This window comes from Gigantopelta aegis, chromosome 8, assembly GCF_016097555.1.
Source record: "Gigantopelta aegis isolate Gae_Host chromosome 8, Gae_host_genome, whole genome shotgun sequence".
Classification (NCBI taxonomy): Eukaryota; Metazoa; Mollusca; class Gastropoda; order Neomphalida; family Peltospiridae; genus Gigantopelta; species Gigantopelta aegis.
The window spans coordinates 25,381,651-25,407,393 of NC_054706.1; the positions used below are offsets into that span (position 1 = coordinate 25,381,651).

At 39.7% G+C, this 25,743-nt stretch overlaps 1 protein-coding gene across 1 annotated transcript; it reads right to left on the minus strand.

Annotated features, from left to right (window-relative positions):
- Positions 1–11,652: 11,652 nt before the first annotated feature.
- LOC121379571 (adenosine receptor A2a-like) lies at positions 11,653–12,609 on the minus strand. The gene has a single exon (XM_041508219.1). The coding sequence runs from the start codon at positions 12,607–12,609 to the stop codon at positions 11,653–11,655; it is 957 nt and encodes a 318-aa protein (XP_041364153.1).
- Between the last annotated feature and the right edge of the window lie 13,134 nt (positions 12,610–25,743).

Sequence of the window (25,743 nt, forward strand, 5' to 3'; positions counted from 1 at the left end):
CTGTATAGGAACGTTCTGTACAGAGCCGTCCTGACTACATATATTTTGTATATATTTACACACGCACACGTTATATATTTTATTGAGTATAATCCGAAATATACATACATTTTCTTTATATACAAAATATATATTTATTTTCTTTACTGTTAATGTGTTTTCCACCATATCTAAGTATACTAGACAGCCCTGTGTAGGAACGTCCTGTACAGAACCGGTAAGGTTTTGGTCCCTTATCACTAAAGCCTTATGCGTTCACTGGCTTCCCTCCAACAAAATGTGCCGAACAAACCCTTGTACTTGCAGTAACATTAAAATCGTTTTCTACGTGAAACGATTACCCACAAACGTTTCCGATATCCATTGGCTGGATATCGATGGAAGGATAACGAATTTCCCGGACATATGCGAATGGAACAGTTAATAACTGAACAATGGTCGTGGCCTCCCGTTGCTTTTGCCCCCCCCCCCCCCCCAATTTGCAGATAGGTCTATTTTGTCGAGATCTCGCGAGTTCTCGCAGTTTGCGGCCTCAAGTAACTTCGTAACGGGCACATGCGCAGTGGAATGAGAAAGAAGTCTATTACCGAGAACGACAACAGGGGCGTATCGTGATCTGGACCTTGCATCACCAAAAACTCCATATGTATAAACCTGTATGTTTTAGTTCTGAAAGCGGACCATTTGCTTCAGCGGGGGGGGGGGGGGGGGGGGGGGGGGGGGGAGAGAAGAGTTCGTCCGAACCCCCCGAACCCACTGGACAACGGTAACACGTTTGGATAAAACAACGTTTTAATCAACACGTTATAAACATTGATATTAATATTACTACCTGAAACACGTCACAGAATAATTGAGTATATCTGTATATTGGGGGAGCGGTCATGGTGGGAGGAGGTAGTGTATATTGCCAGTTTCAGATATAATCGGGAAGCGACTGCCACAAAAGGAAGGAAGGAAATGTTTTATTCAACAACACACTCAACACATTTTATTTACGGTTATATGGCGTCGGACATACGGTTAAAGGGAGGGTAAACTCAAATAAGAGCCGTATGAGTTGGAAAGATGCATACCTGGACCACCAACACATACTGACACTTTAACAAATGAAAAACGCGTAATTTTAGAATTTAAAAAAAACAAACATGATTATTCCTGCTAACTGCTGGCAGCCATTTTGTTTCGTTTTTGTGACGTCCGGTGGTATAACGTGGGCGAAGTGACGTCAGCTCCGTCCAACTCCTCTAAGCACAGTGGTTTACACTGTGCTTAGAGGAGTTGGACGGAGCTGACGTCTAATTTACGACCTGACTTGTAAAACAACATAAATGACTTGATAGTATAATAAACTATTTAACTAAAAAAGAAGCTTATTATTAGGCCTATTGGTAGGGTACGTTCGAGCAAAAACGACCACTCACAATACCCAAGTGATCATTTTCTTTTCTTTGGGACTACATAATTGGTCAGTTTTGTGATTTTAGATGGGAAAGTCTACTTAATAAAGGGTTTTACAGAATTACTTACAGTAATAAAGCAGGACGGCTGGTAATGTCCATTACGATTTGAGGTGTGTCCGCGCGGCTATCAAACAATACCTTGTGATCTTTATAAAAGAGGCACGTCTTTTTAGGGTGTCTAGACACAGTGAAAAAGCCCAATGGGGCCACCGACGGGGAACCATAGAATGAAGGAAGGAAAAGTTTTATTTAACGACGCACTCAACACATTTTATTTACGGTTATATTGCGTCTGACATACAGTTAAGGACCACACAGATATTGAGAGGAAACCCGCTGTCGCCACTGCACGGGCTACTCTTTTCGATAACCAGCAAGGGATCTTTTATATGCACCATCTCACAGACAGAATAGTACATACCGCGACCTTTGTTACACCAGTTGTGGAGCACTGACTGGAAAGAGAAGTAGCCCAATGGGCCCACCGACGGGAATCGATCCTAGATCGATCGCGCATCAGGCGAGCGTTGTGGATTACCATAGAACCAAACGAACATTTTCATCCTTGTTTTAGTAGGACCAAGAACATGCTTCAATCACAGGAGGGGGCGGGATTTAGCTCAGTCTGTTGAGTGTTCGCTTGAGGGGTCTGTGTCGCAGGATCGAACCACCTCGGTGGATACATTCAGCTGATTGTTTTTTTCTCGTTCCAACCAGTGCACCACAACTGGACAAAGGCCGTGGTATGTGTTTTCCTGGCTGTGGAAAAGTGCATATAAAAGATCCTTTGCTGCATTAGAAAAAAAATGTAGCGGGTTTCCTCTGATGACTATGAGTCAGAATTACCAAATGTTTGACATCCAATAGCCGATGATTAATTAATCGATGTGCTTCAGTGGTGTTGTTAAAAAAAACAATCTTTTTTGTCAATCACAGGAATAGCTGGCGGTGCAGGACGTAGCCCAGTGGTGTAAGATCGATCCCTGTCGGTGGGCCCATTGGGCTTTTTCTCGTTCCAGCCAGTGCACCACGACTGGTATGTCACAGTCCGTGGTATGTGATATCATATCTGTTGGACGGTGCATATAAAAGATCCCTTGCTACTATAAGACTATATGTCAGAATTACTCAATGTTTGACATTCAATAGCCATGAATTCATAAATCATTGTGTTCTAGTGGTGTCGTTTGAACTATATTTAACAATAAAACATAATGCGAGAGAAATTACTGGAGGTGGGGATTTGGGGGGGGGGGGGTTGGTTTTTCTCCTTTTTTTGTTGGTTTTTTTTTTTTTTGGGGGGGTTGTATTTTGAAGAAATAATTTTATGTAAAATAAAGACGTCCGGGGTTATTGCGGAATAAAACTGAAGAGTTGTAACATACCGGCCTCGGTGGCGTCGTGGCAGGCCATCGGTCTACAGGCTGGTAGGTACTGGGTTCGGATCCCAGTCGAGGCATGGGATTTTTAATCCAGATACCGACTCCAAACCCTGAGTGAGTGCACCGCAAGGCTCAGTGGGTAGGCGCAAACCACTTGCACCGACCAGTGATCCATAACTGGTTCAACAAAGGCCATGGTTTGTGCTATCCTGCCTGTGGGAAGCTCAAATAAAAGATCCCTTGCTGCTAATCGGAAGAGTAACCCATGTAGTGGCGACAGCGGGTTTCCTCTCAAAATATGTGTGGTCCTTAACCATCTGTCTGACGTCATATAACCGTAAATAAAGGTGTTGAGTGCGTCGTTAAATAAAAAATGTCTTTCTTTCTTTCGTTGTAACATATTCCACCACTACCACCACCTACGCCAGTGATTCTACACAATATATTTATTTATTTATCTCCAGAAAATATTTAGGAGGCTGCAGGGCCTCGCCTTACCTATTTTCAGTCTGGTAACGGTTTCTATGATAAAATGTTCAAATATCACATTGCAATCCTTCGTATATTTAACTGTTCTAGATCTGCCCTTGTTGACTCCAGTCCCTCCCCTGGATTCTCCCTAGATATAATTCAATACCATTTTAATGGTATGTACCAGTAGTTAAATAACTTGTATATCGTCAATACAGTGTATATATTTTTGTATATATATCACGTTTTGTAATACATATATATTATAGTTGTTCATGTCATACGTTGAATGATTTTTACTAGTAAGTGTCATGACATGGGAATAATGTTTGTTCAGGGTTAAAGAGTTGTTGTGTGGAATGGGCGGGCTGGTGTTGGTGGGGGGGGGGGGATGGGGCGACAAGTTAATCATTCGACGCTGTAGTTATATAAATATCCTTTTCTCCGTGGTTTACAAAATTGACAATAGCACGTGCAATCATCGATAGCTTTTTATCAACATTATAATGAGAAAACAAAACCGAGTTAATTATTTCTCTATCAATGTGATATGAGCACAGGAATATATTGTAGAAATCTAGGGCCGTACGAGTGACTCGTGATGCAGCTACGGAAAGGTGTGAAATTCAAGGGTGAGTTTTTGATTTACAAAAGCCCTCTTTTGCCATAAGCTACTCTAGATTGGATCAAACGTGTTCCGTCCCTATTTTCATTTCAACTTATTTTAGGTGCTTAAACCAATTAAGATTCAAGCACGCTGTCCAGGGCACACACACACACACACACACACACACATACACACACATCAGCTCTCTGGGCTGTCTGTCCAGGACAGTGGGTTAGTTGTTAGTTAGATTCAGTAAATTATATAGTTTTAAAACAAAATAAAAATAAATAAATTATTTTAAATATTACACAAAGCTGGAATACATTTCACTTATCATACAGACAAATAGAACACGGCCTTAATTTGATGAAACTAGCTATAATGAATATATATATATATATATATATATATATATATATATATATATATATATATATATATATATATAAGTACCAAACATATCTCGAGGTCCATTGCCAGTCCCGGCATTTTCCCTATGTAATGTTACCAAATCGAGCACTGTTATCTCGAGCACGCTAACCTCGAGTACCAGGCTTATGTTGAGCACATTTTGGTGTCCCTAGGTACACTTTGTTGGTTTTTTCCTCGAAGTATAACAAAAATTACCTGCTTTGACTATCGCTTTTATTTGCCATTTTTGTTCTTCCCTAAATTCCTCCCAAATAATAAAGAGCACTGTATACATCCTATGATGAAAACCAAGACCTGAAGATAAGTGTGCTCGATGCTTTACGCATGGTCAATCAAGGATGGGGAAATGTAATGCCAGAACCAGATAGTGAAAATAACTCCGACGACGACATTCCATTAAGCAGACAATGTGTACCAATTGCCACTTAACGCCAGCTTGGTCGACTATTTGGACACGTGGAGACCGCGACCGATGACAACATTATTGACACAATAATCAGTGCAAGAAACACAACACTTGATGATGACGATGATGATGCTGGTGATAACGACGACACCACTGCCCCTCCAAAACGACCTACAACGACGGAGACGTTATATGCACTTGATGATGACGATGATGATGCTGGTGATAACGACGACACCACTGCCCCTCCAAAACGACCTACAACGACGGAGACGTTATATGCACTTGACGATGACGATGATGATGCTGGTGATAACGACGACCCCACTGCCCCTCCAAACGACCTACAACGACGGAGACGTTATATGCACTTGATGATGACGATGATGATGCTGGTGATAACGACGACACCACTGCCCCTCCAAAACGACCTACTACGACGGAGACGATATATGCACTTGATGTTGTGATAAACAGGATTGAAACGACAGAAAAAAACTGACCATCTACTAGCCGGATTAGCCCAGATCACAAGTCAGGTTATGACAGAGGACTTTAAAGCCACAGTTGCAAAGCAATCAAGGTCACAGACTTTTCAACCGACTTAATTTCCAAAAATTACTGATTAAAAAATCGTGCTGTTCGTTCTCTTTCTTTGAGTATTGATATTAAAACAAACCATAATGTGTTTGTGTTTTGTTAGTGTTCTTGATAAAATCATGATTTTGTGTCGAATAAATGTAACAAATAAGGAGGGGGGGGGGGGGGGGGTTCGAACGAAAAATGCAATATCAGGCTATTCACAAAAATGTCCACAGAAAATATAGACAAAACGGTTCGAATCGCCCCTGACTATATCGTTGTCTGTTATTAACTTTGCAAAAACATAGTAGTGACATACGTTTGGCATAATTTGTATCATCGACTATTATGTTTATCTCGAGTTACGGATATCTCGAGCTTGGTGGTTCGGTCCCTTCAACATCGAGATACCGAAGTTTGACTATATATATATATATATATATATATATGTATGTATGTATGTATGCGTGTGTGCGTGTGTGCGTGTGCGTGTGTGTGTATGTATGCATGCATGCGTGTATGGATGGATGGGTGGGTGGATGGATGGATGGATGGATGGATGGATGTATGTATGTATGTATATATATATATATATATATATATATATATATATATATATTAAAAAGAAAAAGTCAATAAACCTCTTTTAAAAGTCATATATTCCTCTTTAATTCAAGGGGACGGATGTAGCCCAGCGGTACAGCGCTCTCTTGACGCGCGGTCGGTCTAGGATCGATCCCTGTCGGTAGGCTCATTGGTCTGTTTCTCATTCCAGCTAGTGCACCACGACTGGTATATCAAAGGCCGTGGTATGTGCTATTTTGTATATGGGGGCCGTGGTATGTGCTATCCTGTATGTGGGATGGTGCATATAAAAGATCCCTTACTACTAATGGAAAAATATAGCGGGTTTCCTCTCTAAAACTGTCAGAATTACCAAAAGAGAGAGAGAGAGAGAGAGAGAGAGAGCGAGAGCGAGAGAGAGAGAATAATTGTCGATAGGTCAAAGAATCCTTTTGTCCATTCAATAATTCCACAGAACTCATTGAGCCTGGTTAGAATTTGTTATTAAATAATAATAATAGTAAATAATAATAATAATAATAATAATAATAATAAATAATTTAAAAAATAAACTACAAAAATAAATTTTAAAAATAATGAAATAAACAAGAAATATTTTTTTTTTTTAAATAAACAAAAAATTAAATAAAATACTATTTAATAATAATAATAATAATAATAATAAATTAAAAAATAATAATAATAAAACATGATCGTATGTTTTGTTAACAACTGTACTATACCACCTGCGGTTTTTAATTAATTTAAATTTATAGAAAGCTGTATTTCTTCTTTCTTTTAAGGATCGTTTTGTGGTATAGTGTGGTATCTCTATTTCGTATAAATTTTACCACTCCCAAAACGAAATTCTGTCTCTGCACTTGTTCCCATATATAATAGTAATATAATTTTTGCAACTGTTTAAGGAGCACTTTTGTGGAAAAAAATAAACAAAAGAAAAAACAAAAACAAAACAGTAACAGCAATATATTTTCATTTAACAGCAAAACGATATTTCCCGTAGGCCTACTTAAACCCACGCGAAATTAAGCGCATGGAATTGCTAAGATCATCTGTAATATTCTTGCACTATATATTGACTTGATTCTTGATTTGCTAGCCAGGATGGTGCTAGCCTGACAGGATTAAGGTCTCTACCCAAAGAAGCTGTTAGAACAAAATACGTTCTGGATATATGCTGGTTTCTGGTGTTGGTCTGTGGATGTTGTGGCGTGCTCAATTTAAGAAAACCATATCTGGAAGAATCGGTATACATGTTTTAATTGATTTGGTAAGTTTCGTTACTTGTTGATCAACTATTTTGAGGTGTTGCGATTTTATTAGCTTTGTCTAAAACAAGAACAAAGAATCCGTTTTCATCATCCGATTCGTGTTTATCTATTTTTCTAGTGGTTGTTGGGTTTTTGGGGGTTTATTTTCAGTTTGCATCTTGTCATGAAGCTGATATGGTTTCGAAAGGGACTTTATAACGCTTTAATTTTCTTGAATTTGAAGGTTTTGTTTACTGACTGAGCGTACTAGATTGCCAATTTATAAATCTTTAAAGACCATCCTTTTCTGTAATGCAGGTATCATTTCTTCAAGTTTCTGTTTCGATTTCATAATAGGCTTTGCATATCTGTCTTTGTCTTGAATGTGTGCCTTTTATTTTCTTACAATATTACCCAAGTCATCTATTTTAGAATCTTTAAGCGCTAATTGTGTGTGGGGTTTTTAATCTGAGAACTTTGTTGATTAAGACCGGCCTCGGTGGCGTCGTGGTAGGCCATTGGTCTACAGGCTGGTAGGTACTGGGTTCGGATCCCAGTCGAGGCATGGGATTGTTAATCCAGATACCGACTCCAAACCAAGATATGCTATTGATCTGTGAACAGTATAGCTTAAAATGGCGATTCATATTCTCGTCGCTTAAAAGTCAAATGATTAATTTCTGTAGAGAGGGTGATCCACCCTTTTTTCTATATAATAAACAAATATCTATCACAAATTCTATAAAACATGTTGGCATCACTTTGAATAAAAATCTAAATAACTGGGATCGAACCTTACAAGCATGTAAGACTATCAAGTCTACAAGTATGGTACTTTTGCAATCAGGGTGTCACCCACGCGGCCTAAATCCAGCTACAAGTGTAAAATTAGTTAATGCTCTTTGCTTATCCAAAGCTCTCTATGGGTGTGAACTATGGAACTCTATTACCAAAAGCGAGTTATTAGCACTAGAAAGGGCCTTCAGATTTGCAATAAAAAGTATTCAGGGTTTACCAAAAAGGACACGAACAAACATATGTTTAGGGTTAATTGGTACTATTTCAGTTGAAGCAAAAATAGACACTAATAAACTATATTTCCTAGGACATCTCCTTCGCTTACCTACATGGACGTTACCCTATAAGGTTATAACAAGCAGATTATTATGTTTTAAAAATATGTGCATTTCTTCTCCAGTTGGATTTGCAGCAGACATACATAGGATCCTTTGCAAATATAAATTAATTGCATACTTAGATGACTACTATAAAACGTCCATATTTCCTCCCAAACAAACATGGAAAAGAATAGTGAAGAATTGTGTCTTCGAGTTTGAGGAAACAGAATGGAAAAGACAAATATCTGTAACTCCGGATACTAATCATTTTCTACAAATCCACCCAAACCTACAAATACATAAAGCATGGGATATTTCTCGTTCAAACCCTTTGCTAAAAGAACAGGCACATCATGTTATAAGTATATGCGCTACATGGAGGCCTCGATCATCTCAAGGTTTTTGTTCCCTTTGTAATTTACATTACTCCGATCTTCTTATACATGTTATAATTAGCTGTCAGTATTTATCTAAAACCAGAGATGACTTTTGGTGTTCAATCTTAGATATTGGTCCAATTGAGCTAAGCACAGAATTGCATTATCTTTCAGACGAGGCGTTCATTACTCAATTACTATCTTGCAATCCGACCTTAAACCTTGATAAAGATACCACGAAATCCTATGTTGAGATTGTCGTAGAATTCATATATTTATTAAGTAAAACATATTTTAACACGTTAATTAATAACTGAGATACAGTGCACAGCAAAACGGCACACCTTGTGTGCATGTACAATTGTAAAATACATTTAATATTATGTTTATTTTGAAAATCGTTTTCTTTTAATTCTTCTCTGTAGTTATCACTAATATGTATACTTGTTTGTCTCTGTGCTGTAATTATTTCTTTGTATGTATATCTGTATATCTGTTGTTTTGTTGTTACAACTCTCTTTAAGAGGAATAAAGAATATATATATGGTTTGTGCTATCCTGCCTGTGGGAAGCGCAAATAAAAGATCCCTTGCTGCTAATCGGAAGAGTAGCTCATGTAGTGGCAACAGTGGGTTTCCTCTCAAAATCTGTGTGGTCCTTAACCATATGTCTGACGCCATATAACCGTAAATAAAATGTGTTGAGTGCGTCGTTAAATAAAACATTTCTTTCTTTCTTTCTTTGTTGATTAAGATATGAAAGAGGTTTGAGGCTTATCTCTAAGTATTTTTGTTTCACGTTCAATGTTTTTAGGTGTGTTTGGCGATACTTTATTTGGTTGTGATTGTTCGAGCTCTTTAGAGATTTTTTCGCTGATATTATTGCATAGGTTTGACTACCTCATGTTCTAACGAACTGACAGAATCAGTGAGATTTTGTAGTGACCGAGCAACATGAGAATCGTGGTCAAGAATATGTGGTGCTAGAGGGACATCAGGTGCGAAGTCATATTTTTCAGTGTTGTCAGTAGAATATTTGTCCTGATAACACAAGTGGCAGATATAACTGAAGTCAGTATATTCTATTAATGGCTGGAGATTATTCTCCGGCAATTTCGTACACGAAACTTGAAGCCAGTGTTGTCAATATTTACACTGTGTCATTTCTGCTGTGTCGAAGCCCGTACAACATTTTCATGAGCCTGGTGGTACACTTAGGGAAATACTTTCATGATATTGACTTTAATTATATTTCATCGCTCCACCCATTCACATTGTTGGCCACTTCATTCACTTGTGAGGATATCACAGGAAGGTGTTCAGTGAAATACAAAAAGTACGAATGTTCTTGTTCGTGAACTTTGGAGGTAGATTTGTAAATAGTCAAGTGGATAGTTTCGAGAATGTTTTCCTCAGTCAAAATGTGTGCTTGATTGGTCATTATTAAAACCTTTCATATGGCGATGAAAACTTAAAACCATTTTTACCTAATTTTGTGGGGTTGCCATAATCTTTTCGGAAGATCTCAAACCAGGTATTGTATAGCCTATAGTATAGTTTATTTGTTTAAACCTTGCGGCTCGTAGGCTTAAAATATATAATCATACATAAAAAGAAATATATACATGAGAGATTGCGGATGGACGTTCAAATATGTTGAGAACGGCGTATGGACGTTCAAATATGTTGAGAACGTAAATATGTTGTCTATTTGAGATATTTATCAAGATTACAGAGTCCTTTTTTGTTTTGAACAGATAATAATGTACAGGTTTATACACATTAGTACATTTTAGAGTTTATTGAAATAACTAATGACTGTGATTTATCTTTAACGGTGAATGGGATGTTACTGAATCGCAAGCATACATATCAACATCCGCACATTATAAAAAAATCTTTTGACACAATGAAATCCAGTAAGATAGGCACTAGTGAATTTTAAAATCTTTCTGTGGAATCTTTTGATGGTTACATTTATTAGGATGATGAATATTTGCTAAATATTTGTAAGCTTGTTGAATTCCAGTTACGTGTGCGCCACTTTTCAGTGATAACGTTTCATACGCCTCAGTTATGGACTGTTTCATGTTTGCTTTATACCCACGTGACTTAATTGGTAATATTGCTAATACAGATTATTTTCTACAAACCTTTGTGCAATTACAATGTAGCAACTAAAACTTCATGGATGATACACACTTTAGTAAGAAGTAAATAGTCAGTTATAAAAGAAAAGAAGAAAAATGAAGAGTTTCTAGGGTATATATTTGTTTTCTAGCTTTATAATAACCAAATAATAATATTTTTGTTAGTAACTTTTCTCTTTCTTTATATCGCATAACAGAAATCCTTATTTTTGATTAATTTCAATAAGTGTTCACTGTTAATATAGTTTATGAATGTTCTCCAAGTTAAAGACAGCTAATTAAATTCCATGTCTATTTATTTTGACCCATAACCATGACAAAATGTATAATTCAATCACTGTTTTAGTTGACAAATATCTTTATTTATTTCAGTGTCTTTGTTTTACAAATGAAAGATCAACATACCGAAACAGATACAGACAGAACACCTTCAAATGTTATCAGCTATTAAATTCTAGAAAGTTATTAACTACAAAGAAATTATGTATGTTCCTCAGTGTTATTAACACCATTTTTAAAAACATTTATATGTTATAATTATATCCAGTGTATTAATATATTACACGTATCTCGTCTAGAGTACAATGTTTTATTTTATATAATAATTATACCCATTTATTAATTATTGCTATTGTTATATATCATAATTAATTAGTATACATGTATATCATAATTAATTAGTATACATGTATATCATAATTTGTTTATAGTACACTACAGCTGTCAATATATATATATATATATATATATATATATGTCTGTAAACCACCTCAATGTACCACCGTTTGGTGATCTGAGAAAAATAGAGTTCTGTTCCGAATGTCTCGTAGCTAACTAGTACCAACCACTGTTGTTCGACAGTTTGAACACGTAGCTTTGAGAGCCGCTCGAAACTGTAAGTTTTTCACCACATATATAAAGAAGTTCATCCCAGAGTTGATCGTAATAATTGGAACGGTGAAACTGTTCACGGATTTTGAAACCCCCGCCGTGTAAGATACGACCACGAATATGAAAGCCGGGGCACTGCAGAGAAAGAAGACGACAAAGACAACACAGAACATCATAACCAACTCGCTGTCTTTCTTCAGTTTGGTCATTCGTCTTTCACTGGTTCCTACGTTAGACGCTGTGGTTATCGTGTTAATACTGTTTCTTTGTCTCTTGGCAATACAAAATATACGACAATAGCAGGCTGCAATGATGATTGAACACAAAAGAAACGTCCCTCCCTGACAGTATACTTGGTACTCCATGGTGAGGACTTTGAAGAACAGGCAACCATACCTGAGATCCCAGTTATTGAGAAACAGTGGAACTGCCCCAAGAATGATCCCAATAATCCAGGAAATCGCTATCAGCACACCTGCCTTCGGAATGGTCGCCAGATGTTCGTATTTGAAAGGATACGCAATGCACGCCCATCTGTCTACCGCAATGAGAACCATGTTCGTAACCGAAGCCATGATCATGATAAAGAACACCACGTGTCTGCAGAGACAGAGATATTTATTCTGGTCGAGCAGGGCCTTTATCTCCGGTATGTGGAACACAATTTGGTAGGCGAGCGACAGGCCCGTGAGGAGATCCGCAACCGCCAACGATATAATGTACATGTTGTGTATAGTCCATAAGTTCCGGTTGAGGCACACTACGATCAGCGTCAACGTGTTGACGGTACAGATGAACACCATAAGTATCACTTCAAAAAGCACCTGCATCATATCACTCACGCTGATGCTATATTCTGTGGAATTCGCGCTCATGTTGCCGAGCTCCATGCGCATATCTGTACATCGAGAAAAGTCATTCAAAGAGAGATAGAGATATTTTGCTATAATGTTTAATCCACCAAGTACCCAGCGTCGCGAATGAAAGAATACCAGTTATTGAACGTGCATTATAAACAATTTGGGTCTGGCCGGCCAGCACACCGTACATACTTAGGTAAATAAATAATCACATTTCCATTATTGTGTTTTAGGTATAGTGGTCAATATATTGCAATAATTGTGGCCAATCACTTACTTTTATAGCTGGTAAATCCAGCCGACCCTAAGGGGTACTAAGTGATCAACTGCTTTGATTATATATTTCATTTCAGTGAGAACTCAACTCGCGATGAGAGTAGACGTGGTTAGCTGCGCTCTTGACTTACCCCCCCACCTGGGGGGACTGCTCGCCAGTTTTGGAAAGCTGAGTGAGTATCGCGTCACGCACACCGGGTCACGGGCTTCCGTGACCTTGGTGTACGGGGACGCGATCTCACCGACAAGGAATCGGAAGTGGAGGAAGAGGAAACCTGCGCCAGGAGCGGCACGGGGGGGATCTAAGCTGGCGGCTCAACCGCCAGTGGCGGTCCCTTCTGCGACGCCGCCCCCAGTCCAACCTGAGACGACGCGACCAGCCCCAAGGGAACCGTCGGCCACCGAACTGGACGAGCTCAACACTGCGGTGTGTGAGAATCCCAACGACCCTCCATCACCGACCGTCACGTGGCCCAGGAAGAACTGGCCGGTATCTCCGGTACAGCCAGTCGCCTCGCCATCGGCCCGATCGACCACCGTTGGAGAAAAAAGGAAGGCAACATCACCGACCGACCGGCCAGCCAAGGCCGAGAGACCAGCCCCGGTAGTCGCTCCCCCTGAAGAGTCCGAATGGACCGTCGCTGTGAACGGACTGAATAAAAACTTCACCAGTACATGCAGGGGGACACGACTGACCCGACGCAGCTACGAGGCAGCCACCTCAACACAGACTGGAGATCCCTGGAGGACGGCAGCAAATACGAACTCCACAACAAGATGTTTGGAACTCATGACACCGTAGTCGTGACGCACCAGAGGGACAAGACCTACCGCCAAGTCATACATCCACAAGATGATCCGGGCGGTCTGCGGCCCCGACTACGGTGCTGTAGTGCGTACTTTGCTACGACGCCAACATCTCCTGCCTCTACTCCGGGAATCTTCAGGCTCGCCAAAGAAGACACCAACCTCCATTAGTTGGACTTTAAAAAAATTTCGGCCGCGGCTCAAAATTCTTATGTTTATTTTTTATAAATAGTCCAAATGCCATTTTACTTTGGTGCCCGATCATTGCAAATACCTTACAACCTTGGTCGAGCCAAAAACTTTTGGTTTTAAATTCTTAGTCCGGACATGTGTACTGTAGAATTTAGGATTTATAGCTTTGACCGTAAATCCAAATTCCGACCACCTCAAGGGGTACTAAGTGACTGGCGAAAGTCAGAGATTAAGCTGCTTGAAACCTTCGTTATATACGCACGTATAAAACTTTTTACTCATTTCAGTGATTCTGTGCTTATAATGAAGGTTCATGTATTTCAATGAACCCATTTACCACCTGTGATATGATGTGATGTGATGGTGAACACAGAATTAGATAGTGCATCTGGAAAACAGGGATCTCTATGGTGTATCGATGACCAATCTGTCGATATCGAAGCACGTGTGAACCAGACCGTCGATGCGATGAAAAAAAACTATTTTTAGATGCGGCCGCGTCCACTTTTGGGAAAACCCGAGCACGGCACGCAAGCCAGCCTTCGTACACTAAACGTAATCGATTAGTATTTGTAAAATCCCACAGGTGCCGACTTCTCCGTTGTAAATACCATCAGGCGAAAAATATATATACAAATATTGAACTTTAGAAAATAAACTTAGTCTACTTAATGCAAGTAAATCATATAAAAAAAAAATTAACAACTGAACAGTCAGCTCAGAAATTTAAAATTGAAAAGCAAATGAGAAATCTGAGATTAAACGAACCCAAAGCTTTTTATAAAATTCTTAAACATGAGAAATGGGAGAAAAACTTACCGCCCATAGACGATTTTTTTTTTTTTTTTTATAAAAACCACAATAAAGAACCGCCTGAATCTGAGCACGATAACAATATAGAATTAAATCATGATGATATTGGTATAAATAACGATACTATCTTAAACAGAAAAAATTGAAGAAGGTGAAATAAGAAATGCAATTAAACAACTGAAAAATGGCAAAGCCACTGGAATAGATAACATTGTAAACGAGTATATAAAATCTTCTATCGATCTGATGACCTCGCTCTACGTTAAACTATTTAACCTTATGCTAGACCATAGTATTTTTCCTACTGAATGGTTAATAGGAATTATTAAACCGATTTTTAAAAATAAAGGAACCCGACTGATGCCTGAAAACTACAGACCAATAACGTTGTTATGCTGCTGTTCGAAATTATTTACCACAATTTTAAACATAAGACTAAATACATTTATTGACGGACATAGCATATTGAGCGAATCCCAAACAGCATTCCCAAAAGGTTATTCTACTACCGACCATCTATTTAGTTAGCCCGAGTACTCTGACTGTAAGAGAGCTAGACGGACATTTGGACATAAATACGCTCTCATTACAGAGACCAAGCTATGTATTTTTTTGGCAATTGCCGACAACCAAAAACTTGTCAAAGATTTCCGCTCTAATACCACAATAATCCTATTTTTGACGGCAAATACATTTACATCGACCATTTTCGAGTTCCTTGATTAAAACAAATTCAGATATTAATCACTAATACACACACTACAGCATCCACATTCAGCTAAGCTTCGGCAAACTCCGGACAGCAGAATTCTAAGTTCGCCAGCCTATATCGTGACGTTGCGTCACATGATCGCCCACTCAGCCATTCCGTCTTCCAGGGGCTGTCTCAAAACGACAAGTGCCCGACAATCACAAAAAAAAGTTTGTTTTGTGTAACGACACCACTAGAGCACATTGATTCATTAATCACCGGCTATTGGACATCAAATATTTGGTAATTTTATCATAGTGTTAGAGAGGAATCCCGCTACATTTTATCATTAGTAGCAAGTGATCTTTATAGGCCTATGCACCATCCCAGCAGGATAGACAGGAGTGGTACACATGCCAAGCAGGCATACGATTCGTAGATGAAATACTTTTTTCACCTTCGAAAACGTGAATGTAATATTGTTTCTCTCTCTCTCTCTCTCTCTCTCTCTCTCTCTCTCTCTCTCTCTCTCTCTCTCTCTCTCTCTCTCTCTCTCTCTCTCTCTCTGTGTGTGTGTGTTGTGTGTGTGTATGTGTGTGTGTGTGTGTGTGTGTACCACTCTCTGTCGCTTTGGTGATTGTCCACAGCCCAATGGTAAAGCGCTCACTTGATGCGTTGTCGGTCTGGGATCGATCCCCGTCAGTGGGTCCATTGCGCTATTTCTCACTTCACCCAGTGCACAACGACTGGTATATCAAAGGCCGTGGTATGTGCTATCCTGTCTGGGATGGTGCATAGGCCTATAAAGATCACTTGCTACTAATGATAAAATGTAGCGGGTTTCCTCTCTAACACCATGATAAAATTACCAAATATTTGACATCCAATAGCTGATGATTAATGAATCAATGTGCTCTAGTAGTGTCGTTACACAAAGCAAACTCTTTTTTTTGTAATTGTCGGGCACTTGTCGTTTTGAGACGGCCCCTGGAAGATGGAATGGCGGAGTGGGAGATCATGTGACGCAACGTCACGATATAGGTCGGCGAACTTAGAATTCTGCTGTCCCGTGTTTGCCGAAGCTTAGCTGAATGTGGGTGCTGTCGGGTTCTTTCTGTAGTGTGCGTATTAGTGATTAATATCTGAATTTGTTTTAATCAAGTAACTCGAAAACTTTTTGGTTGTCGGCAATTAACAAAAAAATACACAGCTTGGTCTCTGACTGTAATGAGAGCGTATTTATGTCCAAATGCCCGTCTAGCACTCTTACAGTCAGAGTACTCGGACTACTATTTAGTATTCACTCTTTAATGGAAATCTTAAAAAAAAAAAATAGGAAAAAGAAACTATACTGTGCTTTTGTCGATTTTCAAAAGGCCATTAATATGATTCCCAGAACCTGTTTGTGGCAAAATTTATTAGACAATAATATAAATGGAAAAAATTTCAAAATTATTCACCAAATGTATCAAGGTATTAAATCTTGTATTTGCACTAACAATATATACTCGGAACTATGCAACATCGGCGTGCGTCAAATTGAAACTTTGTCACCTATCCTATTTTCTTTATACTTAAATGACCTGGAAACGTATCTTCTTAGCCAAAACTGCATTGAAGTCTCCCCTGTTATCGATGATCTCGATATATTTCTTGAAGTTGGCATTTGCTTGCTTTCCCTGCTATATGCGGACGACACAGCCCTCCTAGCAACGAACCCGCGTGATTTACAAGACACCCTTAACATGTTTCACAATTATTGTAATAAATGGAAGCTTAAAATCAATATCAACAAGATAAAAATATTACTTTTTAATGGCACAACCAATGATTACAAGAAAACATTTACCATCGGAAATAAAGTTCTCGAAAACGTTAAAGAATATAAATATTTAGGTTTAACTTTAATAAACAAAACAAATTCAACACAACAAGAAAACGTTTGTCGCAACAAGCTACAAAAGCAATGTATTTCGTTTTATCTAAATCTAAAGATAACAAGCTGTCAATAGAATGTAAGTCAAAATTGTTTGACACTATGATATTGCCTATTCTTCTGTATGGATGTGAATTATGGGGTTATGAAAACACTGACATTATTGAAAGCATACACATACATTTCCTAAGACGCCTTCTTCCTGTTAAAAAAGGTACACCGATATTTATGTTATACGGAGAACTAGGACGTAGACCGATTAAATTAATTATTCAACACAGGATGATAAATTTCTCGGCCACAATTGTATCCGGAAAACAAACAAAACTATCCTTTCTATTGCATGCATTTATGTTACAATTATTTAATAACTTAGGTATGACTGATATATGGCTGTCTCAAAGATTTTCAACAAAAAAACAACTTCTTGAATATATCAAATGGAGGCAGCATGGCCTGTACATTAAAACGTGGAACAATAACATTGCATTATCGTCTAGAGGGAAACATTATACAATTTTTAAAAATCGCCTAATTTTTGAAAAATACCTCACCATAATGCCTGAAAAAATATGGATCATTATTCTTAAATTCAGAACATCAAATCATTATCTCCCGATTGAAATAGGACGGTAGAATAATACGCCAGTAGAAAATAGGTTATGCATACTTTGTGATTCTAACGATATTGGTGATGAATATCATTATCTACTCACTTGTGCCTTCTTTACCAATTCTCCAAAAGCACTCTTAAAACAGTGTTATTATGTGAACCCCAGTACCCTAAAATTTAAAGAATTAATGACTAGTAATAAAATAGGTGTACTAAGAAAATTCAGCAAATTAAGTAAAGAAATTAATGATAAATTTAAAAGACCATAGCTTTTCTGTATCACAATATACCACATCACTCGAGTTAAAGATGCTTTATTATTATTGCACAGATGTCCCAATTTTAATAACTCGAAATATACTAGTACATGCGTAACAAATTATGTAATGAACTTTAATTATTCTACTATACCTAATGTTATTGACTTATTGTATATATGTAATTTTGTTCTGTCAATACATTATATTTCTGTATACATGTGTTTATACAATTTAACTATTCATATACTATATTATTTACTATTTAATGTTCTCCTGTAAACCCTGTCCTGTCTTATCACATATTGTATTATGTATTTGTTTCCCCATATGCCGTTGCCTAACGGCCTGGGTGTAATAAAGTTCTGTTCTGTTCTGTTCTGTGGTGTGATGTGATGTGATGGTGAACACAGAATTAAATAGTGCATCTAGAAATCAAGGATCTCTATGGTGTACTGGTTAAGCCATCGGATGTAATGCTGGTATGTACTGGGTTCGCCTCGCAGTACCGGTTCTCATCCAGAGCGTAGTTAACGACTCCAAGCGCGGATTCAGAAAAAAAACCCAGAACTGTTAAACTCACGGTGACAGGTACACAAGTTTACACAAAGTGGGCTATCAAGATGACAAGACATTAAATATGTAACAATGTCTTATAACATAAATAAAATAAAAAGAGGTTTTCACAAGGAATAGTAGTACAAGTTGCAATAGTATCACATTAAATAAACCCCAGTATGTCCTGAACTTAAAACAAACTGGTGCCTACTGTTTTTGTACATATGGTACTCTACTGTCACTGTAGCTGATAATTTATTAGTTTAAACGGCGTTGGGGTTTTGAGTTCGTAGTTGACTCTGTGGTCGATACTGTGGTTGATTCTGTAGATCGTTATGTGGTTGATAGTGTAGTTGGTATTGTGGATATTTCTGTTATGGTTGTTACTGGTTGTTACTGTGGTTGACTCTGGTTGTTGTTGTTGTGGTTGATTATGTGGTATAGATTTTGATTAATTCTGTGCTTTTAATCTGTGATTGGCACAATGGTTGAAACTGTGGTTAATTCTGAGGTTGGGTACTGTGGTTGATTCTGTAGTTGGTACTGTGGTTGATTCTGTAGTTGGGCTTGATACTGTGGTTGATACTGTAGTTGGTACTGTGGTTGATTCTGTAGTTGGTGCTGTGGTTGATTCTGTAGTTGGGCTTGATACTGTGGTTGAAACTGTGGATGGAACTGTGATTGGTACTGTGATTCATACAGTTGTACCTGAACAGCTGGTTGAAGACCCGACTGGTGACCTGGTTCGTATTCTGATAGCTCGTGCATGTTCTCGTTGGAAGAACTGGTTACCAGGTGCCCTGGGTTACACTGGCGACTGCCGATTGCAACCATGGCAGAAAATATTATAACCAGCCCAGACCCGACAACACCCAAGGCAAACGACCACGATAAACTGGCCGTCGCAGCACTGGGTTGTGTCAGACTTGAGTTACCTGCAATTCCCAAGGTAGCAAAAATTGCTTCTCCAACAAGGCCAATCATTCCTGCAAGTAAAATAGAACTACTGAAAGGGACTGTTCTGAGATTGTAGCCAGTGTAAGATGTATTCATCTAACATTTTTTTTTTTTTTGCGGCTACAATTACATATTCAATACACTTTCTTGTTTAAAGGAACATTCCTGAGTTCGCAGCAATGTTTAAGATGTTATCGACTAACAGAAAGAAAGAAAGAAGTGTTTTATTTAACGACGCACTCAACACATTTTATTTACGGTTATATGGCGTCAGGCATATGGTTAAGGACCACACAGATATTGAGAGAGGAAACCCGCTATTGCCACTTCATGGGCTACTCTTTTCGAGTAAGGTCAAGGTCAAGGTCAAAGGGTTTTACGTGCACGTTCAGAGCAAGCTGTTGTAGCGCACGCCTGTCGTGGGCACAGGTGCCGGCTTTGGCCGGCCTCTCTGTCCAAGACAGGAGTAGCAGCAAGGGATCTTTTATATGCACCATCCCATAGACAGGATAGCACATGCCACGGCCTTTGATGTACCAGTCGTGGTGCACTGGCTGGAGCGAGAAATAGCCCAGTGGGCCTACCGGCGGGGATCGATCCTAAACCGACCGCGCATCGAGCGGGCACTTTACCACTGGGCTACGTCCCGCCCCTCGACTAACAGATACGTTTTAACGATTGTAATTACATATCAAATAAAACATTTTGAATAAATTATTAGTAACTGTATATTAAACGTATTTCTGATCGTTTTAATATTTGTACTAGGTTAAATTTCATTCTATTTCATAAAACAAAACAAAAATGGGCTTCTTACAAATATTAAGACGACCAGAAACACGTTGAATATACAGACACTGATATTCTAAATAAGAAAATATATGTATCATTTAAGTTTGATCGTAGAAATATTTTATTAGTCGGAAATATCTTTCAATGCAGCAAACACAGGAATGTCCCTTTAAGAGTATCACAGTCTGTGTATCTAATGTGTTTTCGCTCGTGTGTTAATGTCTGTAGCAGTCACTTTTTGTTTTATTTCGAACATATATTGTTTCGTGTGTAAAGCGAAATTATTGGAAAGTAAAATTTCGTCTGGGCTACTACAAACATTAAGACGATGACAGATACGTTCTTTACACAGATGCTGGTATTCTGAGGAGGAAAATATCTTTAATATGTAACTTTAGTCATCAAAAAGAGCCTGTTAGTTAAAAACATCTTACAATGGCAGCAAACGCAGGATAAAGAAAGAAAGAAAAAAATGTTTTATTTAACGACGCACTCAACACATTTTATTTACGGTTATATGGCATCAGACATATGGTTAAGGACCACACAGATTTTGAGAGGAAACCCGCTGTCGCCACTACATGGACTACTCTTTCCGATTAGCAGCAAGGGATCTTTTATTTGCGCTTCCCACAGGCAGGATAGCACAAACATCTGTTGAACCAGTTAGGGATCCAGTCGATTCTTGCACTTGTAAATTTTGCAAAGATGAAGCAAGACGTATGCGCCTGCTCTCTCGAGTTAACCCCCCCCCCCCCCCCCCCCACCTGGGGGGACACATTGCCAGTTATGGAGTGCTTCTTGAATACCGCGTCACGTACACCGGGCCACGGGCAACCGTGACCTTGGTGTACGGCGACCCGGTAAGGAAATCAACCAGGAGGAGAAGAAGGAGGAAGACGGACGCGCCAGGGGCGGACCGGGGAAGGACAAAACCGACAGCTCAACTGCCGGCAGCGGCCTCTTCCGTTGTGCACCCCCAGCACCGATCAACATCAACGAGACCAGCGGATCCAGCTCAGCCGGACCCAGCCGTCGACTCGCCAGGGGCGGACCTCAACCAAGCGGTGATGGAATCGCCCCCATCAACTCCAGAGACTTCAGCCCCCGGGACTCCTGCGATGCCACCTCCGCCTCGGAAGAGTGCCGCAGTCGAGTCCCAGGCCCGATCTGTGGTCGTTGCCAAGCGTAAGGCAATTGCGTCTCCAGGCGACCAACCAGCCAAGCCAGATCCGCCGACACAACCGCCGAATCCTGCTACGGAAACTGAGGAGCAGTGGTCACTCAAGGCCGGCAAACTACCAACGCGCTACTTCCAGTTAATCAAGACCAACATCGAGGACGTCCGGAACCTATTCACGCAACCTAAGCACGAGGCTTTTAGACCGTTACCAGCAAGCCCGTCAGAGGGAGACTTCTGTGTCCACAGCGTCACAATGCGGGATGGCCGTGGACTTTGTTTCACCGTACGCCGGAAAGGGATCTACAACCAAGCACTGCTACTCCCAGAAATGGATAACCCGACCCTCCATCGAGCCATCAAAATCATAGCCGGGAAATTGTATCGATCACTAGCCAAGTCGATAGCAGGATCCACATACCGGCCAGCCATCCCGCATTTCGACGTAACTAACTTCATCGGCTCGCCGTGAACTCCTCCCCTTTGCCAACCTCCTTTACCTCCGTGAGTATGGACTTTACTGACTTTAATTTTTTAGGCCGTCACTCAAAAACTTTGTTTATTTTTTGGTAAACAGTCGGTAAACCTTTATTTTCGGCAGTCCGTCTAAATTGCTCAAAATCACCTTAAAACCTTTTCGGCCGAGCAGTCATAAACCTTTTGGTTTTAATTTAGAGTCCAGACATGTTTTTGGATGCAGTTACTCTTTGTAGACTTAGGTAAATTACAGGCTTCACCGAGGAATCGAAATTCAGCCAATCAGAGCACGGCTCCCACTCGGTGTTACTTCAAGTTTGCAAAGTGTCTGCTATTCGGTCCGCGCTCGCGTTGACTTCACTAAATGGCTTTTTTCCAAATTCTGCCCACTTCAAACTCACCTCCCCCCCCCCCCCCCCTGCTCCGGAGTTAGTCACTGGCGAAGTCAGAGGCTAAATCCGTAGTGGGCGTGCCTGAACCTCTGTGGATAGGGGCACGTTAATATAATTCCCAGTCCCAGTTAGGGATCACTGGTCGGTGCAAGTGGTTTACACCTACCCAATGAGCCTTGTGGAGCACTCACTCAGGGTTTGGAGTCGGTATCTGGATAAAAAAAAAAATCCCATGGCTCGACTGGGATCCGAACCCAGTACCTACCAGCCTGTAGACCGATGGCCTAACCACGACGCCACCGAGGCCGGTCAAACGCAGGATAGACACTTTAATGAACGGTTGAGATTTAGGGAAGGAAACAAAGGAAAGGAAATGTTTTTATTTAACGACGCGCTCAACACATTTTATTTACGGTTGTATGGCGTCGGACATATGGTTAAGGACCACACAGATATTGAGAGAGGAAACCTGCTGTCGCCACTTCATGGGCTACTCTTTTCAGTTAGCAGCAAGGGATATTTTATAACTCACAGACAGGATAACACACCCCATGGCCTTTGATATACCAGTCGTGGTGCACTGGCTGGAGCGAGAAATAGCTCAATGAGCCTACCGACTAGGATCGATCCCAGACCGACCGCGCATTAAGCGAACGCTTTACCACTGGACACCCCAGCACATGTTTGAACTACAACTACAAATTGATAAAGACACCCCAGCACATGTTTGTACTACAACTATACATTGATCAAGACAACCAAGCACATGTTTGAACTACAACTATAAATTGATAAAGACACCCCAGCACATGTTTGAAATACAACTATACATTGATCAAGACACCCCAGCACGTGTTTGAACTACAACTATAAATTGATAACGACACCCCAGCACATGTTTGAACTACAACTATAAATTGATAAATTGATAAAGACACCCCCAGCACATGTTTGAAATACAACTATACATTGATCAAGACAACCCAGCACATGTTTGAACTACACTATAAATTGATAAAGATACCCCCAGCACATGTTTGAACTACATCTATAAATTGATAAAGACACACCAGCACATGTTTGAACTACAACTATAAATTGATAAAGATACCCCCAGCACATGTTTGAACTACATCTATAAATTGATAAAGACATACCAGCACGTGTTTGAAGCACAACAATTGATATCTAACATATAGCATGGCTGATTCAACACATCGTCTAAAGTGTGTGCGGCTACTGTTAACAAGACACGAGTTGGATACGCTTTTTTCAAAGACAGGATATCCCACACTAGGGCGTTTAATACACCAATCAAAGCAAAAACTACAGCAGGCCCTAATCTGGAATTGGAGCAGTGACGTCTCCCTTCCTTGAAGAAAGGAGAGAAATAGGCGAATTGAGCAATTATCGGTACATTTCGACACGTTTCCGAATTATATATTCAGTTCCAGTCGTAATAGTTCGATATAAAATACTAATTTCGGTAATGAAATTTAAAAAAAACCCAGTTGTATGTTTCATTAAAAACATGATAGTATTAAGTAGTTGATAATGTGTCGTAAAAGTGAAAGGAATAATTAATATTTTCTGGCATTACTAAAATGAGTGCGAGTGCGAATAATTTTTACTGAGTTGAAAATGGGCAGAATTTTGAAAAAGTTACAAGTCAAAAATAAAAAGAATTGACTGCTCGGTCGAATATTTATATAATTTGGAGCATTTTAGAAGGACAGTCCAAAATTAAATAAGAGAAAGAAGAGAGGATCGGACTATTTAATAATATTAAAAAAAGAAAGTAATTTCGACATAAACTTTTGAACGAAGGTCTAAAAGTTTAAAGTCCGATCTACATGTCCACATGAGTGGCCTCGTTAAGGCCGTTAGGGTGCACAGCTTGGAGGGACGAGATGGGTTGCATCTCGTCAAGAAAACCCCTAGATTGACAGTCAATAGACGTTGAAGGTGTAGTGCTGTGCTGAAATACAGATCTTGAGAAGGCTGATCCGTCTGAATGAGAGAGAGAATCAAACTGGGTATAGTCCAGTCGTCATGGGTTGGTATTGTGGTGCGGACGGGCCCGACTTCGGAGGATACGAGATGGTATCATTATAAAACAAAGTAAAGTCTAGAAAAGAGTAGTAGGGGCCGACCCCGCTTCCTAATTCTTCTTAGAGTGGGGCGGTCAATCTTCCAGTGCTGCTAGGACAGGCTCGGACATGTAGAGACTAAACGCGAACAACCGTGGCGTTCTGCAAAATGGCCGTCATACGAGTCACGAAAAAAACCAAGTCGACATAGTCAGCCGGAGAAATGATGTGGAGGCAAGGAATCTCGCTAAAAAAGAATCCAACCTGGTGGTGCAGGCTGTAGAAACGAGAAGCGTTCCAGCGTTCAATCAGTTCCAGTGGCCGCATACATCCCAGTAGAAAACTACATTTCGTTGAAAAACAAAACAAAATGTAGGATTCCCAAGTCGAGCACACAAAAGCACGTGCAGTGTACACGAGCGAAAGAAACACGTCTTATCGCAGCGAGCTCCAGACTGGGAATGTACTGAAATGAAGGTGGCCGAGAATTAACAACGCTTGACTGGTCACCGCAAGCGGCGCGACATGCGTCGATGTACAGTCTGGCGCCAAAGTGAAAAAGAGAGATCGGCATAAGGCAACAAGGTGCCAATTGAGCTATGACACTAAACAAGTCGGGGTCTTGATGTCTGTTGTTTGATTTCTTTTCTAAAATCGGATTAGGTCCAAAATAATACGGCGACTAGGAATTCTCACTACTGCTGATAACTCGGCGACTGGAGCCGACATTCGGCGAAGAAAACGTTGAAACGTTTGATCCTCAATCTATCTATCTATAACTTTTTTCACATGCTCCTATACCATGAAGGTTTCGAGCATGTTTGTCCCGGGTCCGGCCTCTGGAAAGCCAGACACCCGGTCCTGGACAGATGATCCGCAATAATAAACGTAACGTGCATTAACGACGAGTCTATTGACTATCAAAATACAACTAATGCTTGCAATTTTGTATATTTTACTTGCGTTAATAATACAGTTTCAAATTACCGTATTTTAGACAAAGTGGAGGTCACAATAACTATGGATATGGAAAATTCTACGATCAGGCCTAATCGACCATTTCTTGCAGAAAACAAATTTCATTGTAATCTCATTAATAGACAACCCCCTTCCAAGACGTCAGTAACGATTGGGACAAC